Source organism: Embiotoca jacksoni, unplaced genomic scaffold (assembly GCF_022577435.1).
Source record: "Embiotoca jacksoni isolate LCO1_2020_lvr unplaced genomic scaffold, fEmbJac1.0.p SCAF_36, whole genome shotgun sequence".
NCBI classification, from domain to species: Eukaryota; Metazoa; Chordata; class Actinopteri; family Embiotocidae; genus Embiotoca; species Embiotoca jacksoni.
Window position 1 is genome coordinate 3727644 of NW_027185388.1, and position 16397 is coordinate 3744040.

At 46.7% G+C, this 16397-nt stretch overlaps 4 protein-coding genes across 8 annotated transcripts in view; 2 read left to right on the forward strand and 2 right to left on the reverse strand.

The window, feature by feature from the left end:
• The window catches only part of ccdc88aa (coiled-coil domain containing 88Aa), a 20834-nt gene extending 17618 nt beyond the window's left edge, over positions 1-3216 (forward strand). For all 5 annotated transcript variants that reach the window (XM_069165962.1, XM_069165965.1, XM_069165966.1 and 2 more), the window contains 2 exons: positions 1571-1636; positions 1928-3216. In XM_069165962.1, coding sequence (XP_069022063.1) covers positions 1571-1636; positions 1928-3012 — 1151 coding nt within the window. In that variant the 3' untranslated portion in view covers positions 3013-3216. The remainder of the gene's footprint in view (positions 1-1570; positions 1637-1927) is intronic.
• A 514-nt stretch (positions 3217-3730) lies between these two features.
• On the forward strand, positions 3731-6860 carry mettl26 (methyltransferase like 26). The gene is made up of 6 exons (XM_069165970.1): positions 3731-4051; positions 4411-4573; positions 5493-5552; positions 5627-5694; positions 6374-6452; positions 6564-6860. The coding sequence occupies exons 1-6, from the start codon at positions 3858-3860 to the stop codon at positions 6618-6620; spliced, it is 621 nt and encodes a 206-aa protein (XP_069022071.1). The 5' UTR covers positions 3731-3857; the 3' UTR covers positions 6621-6860.
• Positions 6861-6924: 64 nt separating this feature from the next.
• wfikkn1 (WAP, follistatin/kazal, immunoglobulin, kunitz and netrin domain containing 1) lies at positions 6925-10437 on the reverse strand. Its single transcript, XM_069165968.1, has 2 exons — positions 8982-10437; positions 6925-8876 (listed from the first exon to the last, which is right to left on the reverse strand). The coding sequence occupies exons 1-2, from the start codon at positions 9243-9245 to the stop codon at positions 7359-7361; spliced, it is 1782 nt and encodes a 593-aa protein (XP_069022069.1). The 5' UTR covers positions 9246-10437; the 3' UTR covers positions 6925-7358.
• Positions 10438-10491: 54 nt separating this feature from the next.
• On the reverse strand, positions 10492-15712 carry LOC138208228 (ras-related protein Rab-40C-like). The gene is made up of 6 exons (XM_069165969.1): positions 15080-15712; positions 14632-14692; positions 13576-13636; positions 13415-13492; positions 13038-13260; positions 10492-12304 (listed from the first exon to the last, which is right to left on the reverse strand). Exons 1-6 carry the CDS (start codon positions 15231-15233, stop codon positions 12000-12002), a joined length of 882 nt encoding a protein of 293 aa, XP_069022070.1. The 5' UTR covers positions 15234-15712; the 3' UTR covers positions 10492-11999.
• Between the last annotated feature and the right edge of the window lie 685 nt (positions 15713-16397).

Below are 16397 nucleotides of genomic sequence, written 5' to 3' on the forward strand. Positions count from 1 at the left end.
GTTAGCGGTGTGTCCTTCAACGCCAGCCTCATTTCACCACACTAACCTAAACCTATTTGTTATGATTTTACATATTTAAACATCTGCAGAAGTCGTTATCTATCAGAGCGGCTATACAAGAGACAGTCGGAGGTATTTCAGTTGAATAATGGAGGTCAAAGAAATAGCTGCATTGCAGGAAGACACTGGTGCGGCATGAGCTCTGCTCTGCTCGGAGCCAGCGACTAGAGTGGAGAAAGAAAACTCATATGTACAAACTACAGAACCATAAAACACCTCATAATCTCCACTATTTCACCTGTTTATCCCTCTCCTCCATCCTCCATCCTCCATCCTCCATCCTCCATCCCCCATCCTCCATCCTCCATCCTCCATCCTCCATCCTCCATCCCCCATCCTCCATCCTCCATCCCCCATCGTCCATCCTCCATCCCCCATCGTCCATCCTCCATCCTCCATCCCCCATCCTCCATCCCTCATCCTCCATCCTCCATCCCTCATCCTCCATCCTCCATCGTCCATCTTCCATCCTCCATCTTCCATCCTCCATCCTCCATCCCCCATCCTCCATCCTCCATCCCCCATCCTCCATCCCTCATCCTCCATCCTCCATCCCTCCATCCCTCATCCTCCATCCTCCATCGTCCATCCTCCATCGTCCATCGTCCATCTTCCATCCTCCATCCCCCATCGTCCATCCTCCATCCCCCATCCTCCATCCTCCATCCTCCATCCTCCATCCTCCATCCTCCATCCCTCATCCTCCATCCTCCATCGTCCATCCTCCATCGTCCATCTTCCATCCTCCATCCTCCATCCTCCATCCCCCATCCTCCATCCCTCATCCTCCATCCTCCATCCCTCATCCTCCATCCTCCATCGTCCATCTTCCATCCTCCATCTTCCATCCTCCATCCTCCATCCCCCATCCTCCATCCTCCATCCCTCATCCTCCATCCTCCATCGTCCATCCTCCATCGTCCATCGTCCATCTTCCATCCTCCATCCTCCATCGTCCATCCTCCATCCTCCATCCCCCATCCTCCATCCCTCATCCTCCATCCTCCATCCCTCATCCTCCATCCTCCATCGTCCATCCTCCATCGTCCATCGTCCATCCTCCATCCTCCATCCTCCATCCTCCATCCTCCATCCTCGTCCCGCTTCTTCCATTCTTTCATCCAACCGAGCAGCTTTGAGCAGCTTATCGTGCCGCCCGGCCCCGATAGAGGCGAACCGCTGGGCTGGCAGCTCAGAGCAGCTGGGGTCAGAGGTCACCCAGGACCCATTGAGCTCATCCCTCACTACCTCCATCTTGTCCATCCTCCACCTTCATCATCCCGCCACTCTCAACACCAGCACCGCCGACACTCCTCCAGATGTGTCAGAGCTTTGGGTGACAGGTAGATGCATCCATGAACTACTGTTGGTGTTCGATATCATCGTCATTAGTTCACGTGTTAGAATAAAGATTAGAGCAGAGCAACGTTCTCGTTAGAGGCTTATAGTGTTAAATAGTGTCAATCGCTCATTACCACTCAGTGATTTCTGGTTTTTTTATGCCCCACAGACAAGGATTCAAACGACAGCGCCGTGCCATCTGGATATGAGGACAATGACGAGCTGCAGAATCACGGTAAAACCTTCTGGATACTCGTTTGGAGGATTCAGCAAGCGTACAGATGTAGAACCAGCTCGGGAATTAGAGCAAATCCATCAAATCGCAATCATGACCTTGTTTCATATTAATCTCTGCGCTGATCACAGAGGCCAACAAATGAGAGGCAGACTTGACTCTGCTGCTCCCTGTTGGCCATGAAGGATGTCATGTTGATCCAGCAGACAGATGTTTCCATTGCAGATGTTTTTGTGTGTGTGTGTGTATATATATATATAGGTTGTGTTGTCATGTGTAATTTCTTTGCAGGGCTGAATGGGGTCCAGAGTCGAGCCCACAGCGAGAGCAGCGGTGAGTTCAACGTGAGCCTGGAGAATGAGCCGTGGTCTAACGGCAGCAGTCCGGTCCAGCGGCCGCCGTCACGCCGCTCCTCCTCCTCCTACCAGCCGCCCAGTGACGCCTCCACCCCCCAACACACCAAGCAGAAGGAGAAGGAGAAGGCCTCCACCATGCCCACAACCAACAGCTCACGCATCCAGTCAACACCAAAACAGAGACAGCCGGTGATGTCGCAGGACTTCTGGCTCACAAGGGGGACGAAGAGCATCCGAAGGGGGTCCAGAGGGAAGGTGACCCGTCGCTCGTCAGACTCGGGAGGCAAAATCAACCCAGCGCTCAACGGGATGATTTCAAAGTTGAGCTGCAGCAAAGTTGAAGCGACCCGAGCCTCCGCCTGCTCACCGATCACAGTGCTGTATGTTCAGGGTAAGTCGTCCTCAATGTCGGGCTGCCTCAACTGCTTCTCCACCCCTCTGGGGAAGGAGGTGCGACTGAAAGGGTCCAGGTCGCCGAAAAGTCTCCCCCGAGCCAGCAGTGTGATCTCCACAGCAGAGGGCTCGTCCCGGCACTCCAGCGTGAGCAGCGAGTGCAGGATGACACCCAAAACTGACGCACTCCCCGTCCAGGTTTCAGAGGAGAGACACAATCAGGAGGAAACATCGAGTCAGAAACAGCAACCAGACACTAAGAGCAGCGAGCCGGTGCCCAGCGCGCCCGTCAAACCCCCCAGAGACCCGGCGGCGGTGCCCACCGAGCAGCCCAGGTCTCCGGTGCAGGAGTCGCTTTTAGGCTCCTCGTTCACGTTCAACTCCGTCTTCTCAAACACCATCTTCAGCGATTCTGTGGTCACTGCCGCGACCAGTCTGGACGTGCTCGACACCCACCAGACCTCCCTCTGCCCGAATCCACCTACGCTGCAAAACTGCCCACTCAGCCAGGAAACTGCCGACGACGACACACCGCAGATGCTGCTGGACTCGCAGAAAGAGCCGAGTCCAAATGCAGAACCTGCAGCTGGGCTGGAAGGGAGAGACGAGCCGCTCACGGTTACATAAAAGCAGCCCTCACGTTATATAATATATCACATTATACGTTCATCATTCAGATAAAGCAACACAAGCACACATTTTAAGTTACAGTAATCAAACATGTTTTGCACTGAGTTCCTCTGACTACCTGAATAAAGCTATTTTAAAAGGTGTGTTCAAGAAAAAGATGTTCAGATGTTTGTGATTAGAGTTGGGATTTTTTTTTTTTTTTTTTTTTTTTTTTTTTTTTCACACTCTTCAGTATTCAGCTTTTCTGGCACATCAAAGCCAGAGATTCACAGTATTTCCTTTCTGGTTCTCATTTTGCACAAATTATGTTTAATATAATTAAATAATTTATAGATAGAGCCCCCCCCCTCCCCCTCCCCCCCCATGAATAATGACATTGGTGCTGGTGAGCCCTGACAATCCTCTGTTACGTATATTTTGCGTTGGCCAAAACATTTTGTTCGTTTGTGCTGTTTTTATTTATTCCTTCATCAAACAGAACTCGCCTTCTTAGATTTGAGGGACGTGATGTGAGAACATGTGTACATCTTGTAAAATAGGACGTGAACCTGAATGCTATTTTCCCTTAAATAAAGAAAAACCCTCTGTGTAAAATATATTTTATTTTCACGTCGTTATTTTTATAACGGGGAGTCGGAAGCTATGCCCGCCCCCGTGCGCTGATTGGATGTGAGCTCAGTCACGTGGGAGGCAATGCGGAAATGGACCATTTTTGAGTGGAAAAAGAAAACATTCGGGGGTGTTGCGGAGTGAGTCAGTCCGGTCCAACGTGACTCGAACTGCTGGAGCGGTTTCATAAGCTGTGCCGCGTAACTCGACGGTTGTACCCGAGGTTTGGCACGATGTTGAACGCCGCCGCCGCGGAGAGGAACAAGGAGCCCATCCTGGCGGTGCTGCTGGAGAGCGTGAACACCGGGAGACCCCTGCAGGCTCTGGAGATCTCCTCCGGCACCGGGCAGCACGTCACACACTTCGCCCGGGCCCTGCGGAACATCGTCTGGCAGCCGTCCGAGTACGACCGGCAGTCTCTGTCCAGGTAATCATGTCATATTCTGGGCTTCGGCGGAAAAACCGAGACGTTAACCGGTGATTTTTATATTTCTGCGTCACAACCTGACTTCGTAAAACCTCCACCTGCACCACCGACGCAGGACCTCCCTGCTGCTGTTGCTGGTGGTGGTGGTGGTGCTGCTGCTGCTGCTGCTGGTGATGGTGGTGGTGGTGGTGCTGGTGGTGGTGGTGGTGCTGGTGGTGGTGGTGATGGTGGTTGTGGTGCTGCTGGTGGTGGTGGTGCTGGTGGTGGTGGTGATGGTGGTGCTGCTGGTGGTGGTGGTGCTGGTGGTGGTGGTGGTGCTGCTGCGTTATAACAACAAGGTCTTTTGTTTGCATTCTCAGTATAGAAGCGTACCGAGCTCACTACCAGCTGAACAACGTGAAGCCCGCCATCCACCTGGATGCTTCTGTCCCCCATCAGCTGTGGGGGGGGATCCAGCCCGAGAGCCTCGACCTGGTGCTCAACATCAACATGATGCACATTTCTCCTTTCGCCTGCACGGAGGTATTTGTGGGATATTTGATTCAAGCCGAGACGCACGGATTCTAACGAAACTGGAAAAATCTGCAACGGATTCAGTTTGATCATCATGTGATGAATATGAACACGTCTGAGGGATCATTGCAAAAACAAAACAAAAAGTGTTTTTATACACAGTATATTCACTATTATATAAATACTGACCTATATATTGATATTGGAATTTTTTGCCCCAATAATCCAGCATCAGTTGGTCTCTACTGAACACAGGCTTTCTAATACACCTACAATATATACTGGAATGTAAAAGGCCTTATACCTCCTGCTTTATGACCCATTCTTGGGAGCTCCTCCCTTTAAGTGGCTCTTTGTAACTTTTGATGAAGACTGTGGCCACGAGTGTTGTTCCAGTTAAAGGATGAACTTAGTCCAACGGTAGCATAAATATAGAAGAGTCACAAGATATCAACTTCAGAGCACGAACAACAGAAGCTGCTAACATCAGCCAGGTAGACTGGATATAAAAAAGGTCTGAAAAGTGAAGCCAGTGCAGAAGTGCCTCAAGGTGCAATACCACTGATGGCCACTGGGGGCTGACTCCAACAAAACTCAGTAAATATAAAGTCATTCTTTAAAGCTGCAAAACCTTCATTTGATTTAAGTGTTTTATTTATTGCATATGAAATCCTCTTGACATTTGTAATAGAAATAATGTGTTATTCTCCTTTTAAAACGAACCTAGTTTCACTGATATTTGTACCAGGCCTGATGTTCACGTTACATACAGTGGAAATAATCGAATGTACCCCCTCGCTCCCTTCCTCCCCCCCCCCCCCCCCCTCGCTCCCCCCCTCCCTCCTTCCCCCTCCCCCTCCCGCCACTCAACCCCCACCTACATGCGATGTGATGTTATAGCGCCTGAAGACGTCTCGTTTTCTTCTAGGGTTTATTCAACGGGGCCGGAGCCGTGTTGAAGCCACAAGGTCTTCTGCTGACGTACGGGGTGAGTACGTTGATCATCTGCCGTTAACGTGAAGTGAACCGTAAACAGCTGACGTGTTGTGTTGTTGCTCTCAGCCCTATTCAGTGAACGGTCACATCGCCCCTCAGAGTAATGTGGAATTCGACTACAGCCTACGGCAGAGGTAAGACGTCGATCTAGGGGCTCGATATATTTGAAACAAACTGAAAATAAAAAGGTTTCTCCTCAGCTGATGGCATTCATGTCCGTCCGATGTACATATACGACACATATTACCGTATTATTTTCGCAGCGTGGATCTAAACGCATCCTACTGAATACGCAATAGAATCACTGACTGCAGCTCTCAGCGCCATCTTCTTCTGTTCCTTGTTTTTGTTTGTTTGATCTGGTTTTTGTTAAATTTGTTTTTTTTTCTTCAATCAAGATTTGTTTTTCGTTACCAGAAATAAAAAAAATATCCTGTGATTCTGCCGAGGGCTTTTTAACTGCACCTCGGGAGAAAGGATTTAAAGTAAAGTAAACTCTCAGCTGTTTTGTTTTTTTGTTTACGTCATCTGTAATTTCTGACACATCAGCATCAGGCCCTCAGCTGTGGAACAAGCCCCGCCCCCTCTCACAGTTCATTTATCCACCGCAGTGCAGAGCCTGACCCTCTCAAACCTGCTGGAATAATTAAATCATTTTAAACCAAAATGATGATGTCAAGTCTGATCGTTCAGGTTCTGAATTGCAAACTCGACTCTTCAGACATCTGTAAAATATTAAGTCAATATCTAACACAAATTGAAAGAATCAAAAGTACATCATGAGATCTTAAAGGTTTTTGTTTGGTCTTGCAGGAACCCAGACTGGGGACTCAGAGATATCTCCCTCCTCACTTCTATAGCACAAAGAAATGGTTTATTCCTGGAGAAGATGGTGAGTAATCATCTTATTTAGGCATCCAACACACAGTTCATCTCAAAACCAACATAAACAACGCTGTTATGGGAGTCTGGTGGTTCACTGATGTCCTATTGTCTCTCCCAGGTGGACATGCCTGCAAACAACAAGTGTCTTCTGTTCCGGAAGGAGAGTTTGGTGTGAAGCATCCTGACGATCCTTCTCTGGATTCACGCCGGTTTTAAAGCAAATCGCCTTAATTATACCTGGAGCTCAGATACATCTCCAGATTTTCAAGTAAACGTAAAGAGTTCATGTTTTCCTCCGTATTTAAATACACGACGACGTTGGATTGATTGATTTGATCCAGACTGTTGTACTCTGATCTATGATACACTTTCTCCTTCTGTATTGCACACATGAGTAAAAATCATGAGGCTCATAGATATGTTGCCCGTGTGCTGTATTTACCTTCACAGACACCTCTCCGGTTTTCTGTTTAAACTTCCTAAAGGTAACTTGGCAGATGTGGTTTTTTTAGAGGTATCTAAGAGAGAAAACTATAAATAAGGGTCCAAAACAAAATAAACTAGAGGTAAATATAATGTCTATTTAATACCACAAGCTAGGGATTTCTGCAACATGATCATCTTGTGGCTGCTATTCCACCTAACTATCAGGTTTTTCACAATACAAACATACATGTATAAAACAAATGAGATATTTAAAGTTTCAATTTGAAAACAGCATTTCCATATCGGTATAAATGGACTCAACACATCTGGAATGAATTCAAACAAATGATTTCATAACTACATAACGGTATTTAACATATAGATGTAAAGAGATATTAAATATGATTTTTTTTTTTTTTTTTTTTTCCTTGTTAAAACTCTGATGCTGGTCTTGGTTGTGAAGGTAAGTTTGACCCTCTGAGGACTTCTATGATCCCTCGCAGGTCTTTTTATCCAAAACGTCCCGCAGCTTTTTGAGTTTCCGTTCGGTGATGGTTCGGACGAAGCTGTCCGACTGGATGATGGCGATGCCGTCGTGCACCACGCCCATCACCAGCAGGGGGTTCTCCTCCATGGTGATGTTGGGACAGGGGCAGCTCCAGTCTATCTTGGCGATCGTCACCTCCAGGTGTTTAGTGTTGAAGAAAGTCAAGCCCATCTTTTCATCTCTCAGGACTTCTTCCAAGCTAAAGCGCGCTAACCCGGAGTCCAGATCCTCCACCAGCTCCGTCAGACGACCCACGATAGCAAAGTCACTGCGGCACAAACTGGGCACCATTTTCCCCTTCACCCGACACGTTCTGCAAGGTTTCTTTTTGGGCTGCGGGCAGTTTGCCTCGCACTCCTTCTTGGTGGGGAAGTTGTTGGCGTTCCCGTGGCAGCCGCCGTAAGCAAAGGCTTGGCACTGCCCTAAGAAGGTGTTCCAGGCCCAGCGGGCCTCCCAAGCCTTGCAGGAGCCCTGGACAGCAGGCAGGGAGCAGACCCCCGTCCCCTCTCTCTGGCACGAGGCCTTGCACTCCTCGTACGTCTCGAATCGGTTGCGGCTGTCGTCGCATCCGCCGTTGCTGAAGGTGTCGCAGGAGCCCAGCTGGCTGTCGTAGAACCAGTCGACGTGCCGCTCTGCGCTGCACACTCTCAGGTCGACCTCGGCCAGGCAGTCGGCGGGCGAGAAGGGTCGTCCCATCGGCATCTCGGGATCTTCAGAGAAATCGTCGCCAGCCCGGCGGATGACGGACAGCGGATATTCCGCACGAAGCACTCCTACAGAATTCCTGGCGATGCAGGTGTAGATGCCCGTGTCCCACACCTGGGCATTGTAAATGACCAGCTGTCCGATGTTGGTGATGACCACGTTGCCGTACATCTGGTCGGGCCTCATGACCAGCCGCTCCCGCCGGTCGCTCTGCTTCTCCCACGTTACATCCGGTCTGGGCGCCCCGACGACGTCGCAGTGGAAGCTGACTGTTCCTCCGACGTAGACGGACTGGTGGTGAGGGTTGGAGTACAGCGTGGGGGGCAAAGGGTCGTCCTGGGAGGACGTAGGGGTGGGGTTAGCCGTAGTGTCCTGAGGCAGCGGACTGGTGTGGGGCCCGGCCAGGTAGAAGCGGCAGGGCACCACGGTTATAGCCGCCCCCCGGATGCAGGCTTCAGCGTCCATGTAGCAGCGGTTGAAGTAGGTGAGGCCGTCTGAGGCGCAGGTGAAGTTGGGCTCTTTCTCGCACCGGTCCCGGCACTTGCAGATGGGCTGTCCGTCCCAGATGTCGCAGGTTGCTCCCTGCTGGCTGCAGATGAAGCCCTCGCAGGTAGCGGTGGAGGTGGGGGAAGTGCCTCCCTCGCCTCCACCCGGTCCACCCGGCTGAGCTGAGCTGCCGTCAGAGAAACGAGCAGCAACACAACTGTTGAGGCCACACACGTTGGTGCAGCATTTCTCAAAGTCTGCACAGTCCTGAACACACAGCACGTAGAAAAACAGCACATATTACAACATGAACAGGAACGTTTTGATTGTTCTCCCTACCATTGATATAAATATGAACATAAATCATCTCACCTCGTCAATGCTGCATTCCCTCTCGCAGGTGCTTTGCGCATCAACCCAAAGATTGGAGTTCAGCTTGTTGGGACAAAGTCCTTCGTGCGCTACTTTGGCTCCTGCAACACTTGCACACAAAGAAAGGTGGAGGACATCAAACACCAGGAGCATCAACAGATACGCACGAGTCCATCCTAATAGTTTGTTTGAGCTGGGTGCGTTTTTCCAACTTGTATCTTTTATGTGTTCGTCCTCCAAGAGTCGTGGATGGATTTTAGACATCGTGGCTCTTTTGTATGAGTCGCCGCCGGATTAATTCCATTCCTCTTTTGTGTCTTCAGAAATGAGGAATTTTTTTCGGTTTTTAAATGTTCCCCTTCGTTTTGTGCGTAAACATTAGAGTCGGTTTTCTGTACGCGGAGACAAAAGTTCTATTCCCAGCGATCAAGACGGTTTCCCGTGCGCGGGACATTTGGTGAATAAAATATATTCCGGTTGTAAGTAAAGAAATGCAACTTGGGCTGCAGGAAATATTCGTCTTAGAAGTCAAAACTCTTGCAGCAACGAGCCAAAACAAAAAAATCGACTTCCCCGAACGGCGAAAATAAGCGAAGGAAACCGCACAATGAGAGAAAGACGCAACATCAGCCTTTCACAGTGTGAATGGAGGTGGAAAGGGCAGCCCCTCTGACCGCCCCCATGGACGTCCAGTGTCTGAAACTTTTATGAAGCAGGACCATGCGCTAAGCAACTGGACAAACATTGTAAAAACATCAAAGCAAACGTGGGTCCGCGGCTGCAAGCTGTCCCAACAACGGTGCGCGCGGAGCTCCGCGTTCCGGTGAGAAATCCAATGGAAAGGAGTCCAGACTGAATTTATAGAGGTGTCATTCATAAAAAAGGTAATGGGGCCGTTTTTCTTGCCAAGAGCTGTTGTTTAGAATTCCATTTCCGGTTCGGATTCGGTTCTTCCACATGTTTTACGCAGAGCAGACTTGTGCAGAAACTCGTTTTCTTTGCGCAAATCCAAACAAAAAAAAAACAACAAAAAAAAAAGAAGAAGAAGAAGCGAAATGTAAAAAGTCGTCTGAGAGGAGAGCGTGAAATCCAAACACGGGGCGTGTCGCAAAACATGTTGTTTACGTCCTTGTCTAGACGTGGGTCAATTTACCAGCGTCACTCATTCACGCGCAGCTCAGAGATGCCGCGGTCAGGTGGGAAGACGTAAAAGCGCCACATTTTCAACAGTGTGCGACTCATCTTTGTCCCGCAGCTCGGAGGCGATGAGAAGCAGCTCCCCCTCATCCTTTCATTGGAAGTGACCCTGCAACCTTTGGGTGACTTGTGACCGCGCTGCATTCATGCGCCGCAGCGGTGCTGCCCGTTATCCACAACTGGCCAATACCGAGAGAGCAGCTAATCAATTCAGCACCCCCACGCGCTTTTAACGCGCTGGAGCACCGGCGGCCCCGCACCGGACAAAGGGAACAAAACAAACACTCCCACAATGATCTGAACAAATGTTTAAATGAAAAATATTGTCATGAAGCAAACACAAGTTAGTGAAAATAAAAGGCAACTTTGTACTTTTACCCTTTATTTTGATGGATGACTGTTTCCCATGGAGACATAAATATAATAAAACCTTTTACATACAGCTGAGCGCCACAATCACCATCAACCGTTTACATTTAGTGCTTTAAATGTTCAGTCTCTTCTCCTTTTATTCTGCTCTCAATACAGCACGTAAACAAGGCGCCAGCAGGAAACACTTCTTTACGCCCTCGATGACCTTATTACACAGAAGCTGGCAACGTTAAAGCACGAGTTCATCAGAGGTGTGAATTCATATCAGAATAAAAATATTTGTGTCGATTATTCACCTGTTAAAAAAGAAATCCTTCGTTGGGATTAAAACACTGTCTCCTGCTGTAAACAACCATCGTAACCTCACACATTCAGAAGAAGGCTGGAAAACCAGACGTAAGCGCAACAGCTTCTCACCTGTTATTCATACAATCTCACGTAAAAACCACACGGCCACAGAAAAGTAGATGAATATTGTCTTACATTCATAAATACATAACAGGTAGATAAAAACAATTAAAATATTCTTCTCACCAAAGTCCTGTGAGTTTATATTAAAAACCGAGAATGCAGAATTCTCCAAAGACAAAACGCCACGAATGAGCAAACGATCTGCACGTGAGTTTGTACAAGGTTTCCTCATCGTTTTAAGAGTACGCAGGTTAAAAATGATCATGCTGACCCAGTTAAAGCAAAGAATTCTACATTTCAGAGGCATAAAAGGCCTCAACAGAGCGTGAGCAGAAAGACTGGTGGAGACGGAGGCTGAAGTTCAGGGCAGGAAATCTGGCAAACAAGACCAACTTGTTTCTCAGTGAATCTTTCTGTCTGGGAAACCACGCCTGCTCTCACGACATTCAAAATTGAAGCCACTCTTACTTAAAAACGGAGTCTTCAATAAGTAGCTCAGCAGCCTTAGTGGTTGCACAACGGCATCTTGTACAGTAGACGAAGGTCATAAGACACACAACATCAAAGCACGACTTCCGAAACATTCAAGACGAAACAAGCAGAAAAACGCTCGTCCCCATGACGACCGACCGCACAGACCGCAACGACAGCACGAACACAATATTTACAACTTCAAGTACAACTTTAAACACAATCCTTCTCCAAATGAAGCCAGCTACAGTCCCTGCACTCGTTTGTAGTGTTGACGGGTGAGTGATAATCCTTGATTGACATCTGTTGGTCCCCGGGAACTCTTCTTCTACAGCGAGCCTCGTTAAAGAGGAGACGGGACAACCGCAAGATGGCGCCAGCGACCCCGGAGAGAACAGAAACCGATCCGACCGTCCAAAGTCACTTCCCAAAGGTGAAGGTGAGTTCACCGCCACGTTTCCGTTTCCGATGAAGATTTCCGGCAGCTCTTCTGTGGCCTCGCGACCTCTCGGAGCAACAACACCTGTACCAGCGGCCCTGGGAGGCGGCCGTCGGTCCGCGCCGTCACTACGAGATCTTACAGTTCCCCTTGGAGGACGACGACGAGTCCTTCGGAGGACTCTGCGGAGGCCTGAAGGACTTGGAGCGTTTGAGACTGTTGGCTTTGCTTCCGCCGCCGCCGCCGCCTCCGGAGGCCGCGCTGGTGGCCACCGAGTACGAGCGTCCGTGCATCATGACGGCGTTCATCCCGTTGGCCATGGAGAAGGACTTGAGGTGCGACTTGATGGCGACGGGGAGGGGCAGTTTGTCGATGAGGTGCACCGGCGTGCAGGAGACGATGGAGCGGCAGCACAGATCCTGGAGGCTGAAGACTGAAGAACAAGGACAGGAGACGCTTCTTTTTAATGTCTTTCCATCTTGTCTGTAAAGTCAGTCCCTTCAGGGAAAATAGCATTGTTGTGATTGCAATAATTAACGCAAATTCAAAGGAAGTGAGTACATATCTTACTCTTTATCAAGTATTGTTTTAAAAACAAAAACAAATCATTTATCTTCCTTGATTTTACCGTGAAAAACAAACAAAACCGTAAATTACGTCGCAAGTTTTGAGAAAATCTGTTGTAAAATTGAAGAAATGTTATCGCAAACAATCACAAAAAAACCTGCAAACTCCTGGAGAGACTGTAAAGTATAAGTAAGTATACGTATCAAATATATATACTAAAGAAGCTGAAGCACTCTGGCAAATGAAGCAATTCTGGTATTGTTTGTATTGAGTTTTATTCTGTGATCAATTTTTAAGCTTTATTTGAACCTATTTATTTGAATCCTTTATTTTTGTAACATTTTGTTACAGAACTTTGAGTTGGAAGTTATTTTGGGATTGACTTCAAGTAACAAGTAAATTAAACTAGTTCAAAGGTTGCATGTTTTTATGTTGGCGTCAGATTTTATGAAGCTGTTGCATTAAAGCTAAAAACAGGAGCCTTTTCTTTTTTGTTGTCCAAAGTTCCTACAACAGGTGCTATCATATATTTCATTGTGTTTCCTTCTGTACCAGATAAATGAGTCCAATAAACATTCCTACAGGATGAATCAGATTACCTCTGTTGGGCCTCCAGAACTTCTCCATCCCGTGCCTCATCAGCACGATGCGTGAAAGCTCGGTGAAGGACTCGATGACGTTGAAGTTGCAGAGCGGACTGACCTCGAAGAACGTCATGCTGTTCTTCTCTGCGTACGCCCTCGCCTGCTCCGTCGGCACCTGCCGCTTGTACGCCAGGTGAAGCCGGTTCCCCACGAGGATCCTGGGCACACCCGGAGCATGCTGGCGACGAACAGAGGGTCGGCTGTAATATCTCGTAAAAACGCTACTCTGCATGTCCAACTCTTCGGTGTACAGACTTTATAGGAGAGCACGAGATATATAATGATCTCACTCAGGCCTGGAAGGATAAAGATTTAGCATATAACTCAATCACCTCATCAATCTCCCGGATCCAACGGTCGATGCCATCAAACGACCAGCCGTTAGTGATGTCATACACCAGCAGGATGCCCTGTGGTAAGAACAAGTCGGCGTAAATACATATTTCCATTACAAGTTAAAAAGAAAATAGATATGAATTGCTTTAGAAGTCACCTGTGCTCCACGAGAGTACGACCTGAAGATGGTGCAGAATCTGCCTTGTCCTGATGTGTCCCTGTCGAAGACACACACACACACACACACACACACACACACACACACACACACACACACACACACAGAGAGAAGCAAGAATAAAACATAATGTTCAGTTCAGCTGTCTCTTATTAATCTGGGAAAGTCTGCTTTTAACTTTAGTGACTCCTGCAACAAAATACAGAATCTCCTTAAAATCAGTTCACTTATTCTGTTCACACATTTCCAAAGTTTGAGTTTAAATCTTTGATTGTAATCATTTTATATAACTGTACTTTACTCCGTTTTATCTACTCAAACTACATGATTTATAATTTAATGCTTCTTATCACTTTCTTATTTGAAGTTTTTGTTGATTTTAATTCCTCTTTCAGGTTAATCTTCGTTCATCTGACATTTAAATGATGAACTATAATCTAATCTGTGGTACAATCTCATCTCCATCAGCTCGTTTTACTGCTGTGATCACTGCCGTTGTTTCTATTGGTTCTTTCCTCTGTAAATGACTCCATGTCGTTGTAAACAAGGGTCAACCTCAATGATTTCTGGAGTATAAATAAAAGGCGTAATGAGTTGCAATTCAATCTGCTTGAGAGAAAATAGATAGATAGATAGATAGATAGATAGATAGATAGATAGATAGATAGACAGACAGACAGACAGACAGACAGACAGACAGACAGATAGATAGATAGATAGATAGATAGATAGATAATAGATAGATAGATAGATAGATAGATAGATAGATAGATAGATAATAGATAGATAGATAGATAGATACTTTATTAATCCTGCAAGGCAAAATTTGTACATTATATACAAATAAAAAGAGAATAATATTAATTTAAACTAAACAACAGTGCAACGTGTTATTGATGTAGGAAGGATTCGGCCAAGTGATTTATTGTAAAATCTGATTGAAGTGGTCAGGAATGAATATTAAGTATATTTAATATAAATATGTCAGTGGGTTATGGCTCATTAGTATAAATGTATAAAGTTGTATAAACTTACCACAGCTCTAATTTCACTCTCCTCCCATCCAGCAGAATGGTGGTGGTTTTATAATCGATCCCTAAGATCACAGACACAGACAGTGAGTGAAGTATTGATCTCTGATCTCTAACTGGACTAACGGAGGTATTGATCTCTGATCTCTAACTGGACTAAAGGAGGTATTGATCTCTGATCTCTAACTGGACTAACGGAGGTATTGATCTCTGATCTCTAACAGCTGATATTCACCGCTGCTGTAGGTGAACGGAGGTATTGATCTCTGATCTCTAACAGCTGATATTCACCGCTGCTGTAGGTGAACGGAGGTATTGATCTCTGATCTCTAACTGAACTAAAGGAGGTATTGATCTCTGATCTCTAACTGAACTAACGGAGGTATTGATCTCTGATCTCTAACTGAACTAACGGAGGTATTGATCTCTGATCTCTAACAGCTGATATTCACCGCTGCTGTAGGCGTACGGAGACTCGGCGGATCCGTCCTGTAAGCTGTCCAGGATCTCCCCCTTCCCCACGTCACTGTCTCCCACCAGGAGGAACTTCAGCAGGTAGTCGTAACTCTTCACCGGGCTACTCTGCGTCCCCATCATCCCCCGCATCGGACCCGGTTCACGCCGACCTCTTTGAAGATCACTTGTTTGGGGAGCACGCGACGCAGTTACGTTGTCCGTTAATCTTTTGTTTCGTAGCTTCTAACACAAACAATATTCTCCGTTTCTTTTCACGGGGATTTATGCGGAAAGTCCTCCCGTGTTTTAAACCCTGGAAACGGAGCGTAGTCAGCGTCGACGTCACGTTTATGTTCAAGTTAAATAATCAAAACAACCCGACCTAGCTTCGTTAGCTTTACCCAGCTAACAGAAAAAACGACAGAAATGTATTCCAGCACAAACCGGAAGTACAAAGTACCAGCTATGCGGTTTAATCCTGCATATAACGATACTCCCCCACGCTAAATAAGATTGTTCCACTTTCTTTATAAAGAAAAATAAAACGCTCAACGAGGGACATCAAGCTTCCGAGAGCCAAACGTATATCCAAAAAGCAGTGTTGGAACTTCCTGCTAGTGACGTCACTGGGTGCGTAATATCCGGGTATGATTTACATAAAAATAAAAATAAAAGACGCAAAAAAAAAAACATTTTATACAGAAAAAAAAAAAAAAAAAACTTATTGTCAATTAAATTTCAATGTTGAGGTTTTTATTTCAGTTTTCTAAATTTCTCTGATCTTTTGAATTTACTATGTTTATATAATTAACATGCTTTGGGAATTATCTAAAATACTTTAGTAGGATAACCATTCCGTATTTTAATGTTGTTATTAATCTTGTAATTTTTTGTCTCAATTTATTTTATATTTATTACTGGCAGGCTAGGGTACTTTATTTTTCTTACTTGATAACAATAGTGCAGGTGAAGTCTTTGTTCTGTCACCTTTGGTTCTGCTTTTCAGCTTCCTGACTGCAGAGACAAAACAGTAAAGCCTACCTGTGGAATAAATTGGTTGGTCTTGATTGTAATTTCTAACAGCTGGAGGAGTTCTGTCTTGATTGCAGAAAGCCAGGTGACACGCAATCACGCCATCGTACTCGGCTCGGTTAGGTGAGAGGTCAGAAGTTGGAGACAGCTGCCAGAGTGAAAATGGGGCTAATGTGTGCTGGGCTTTTACTCATGCTGTTTGGTTCTGCCTTTTGTGATCAGTTTAGAAGCAGAGCTGGGAACGGGATGCTTGTTTCAGATCCTGAATTAGAGTGGGAGAGA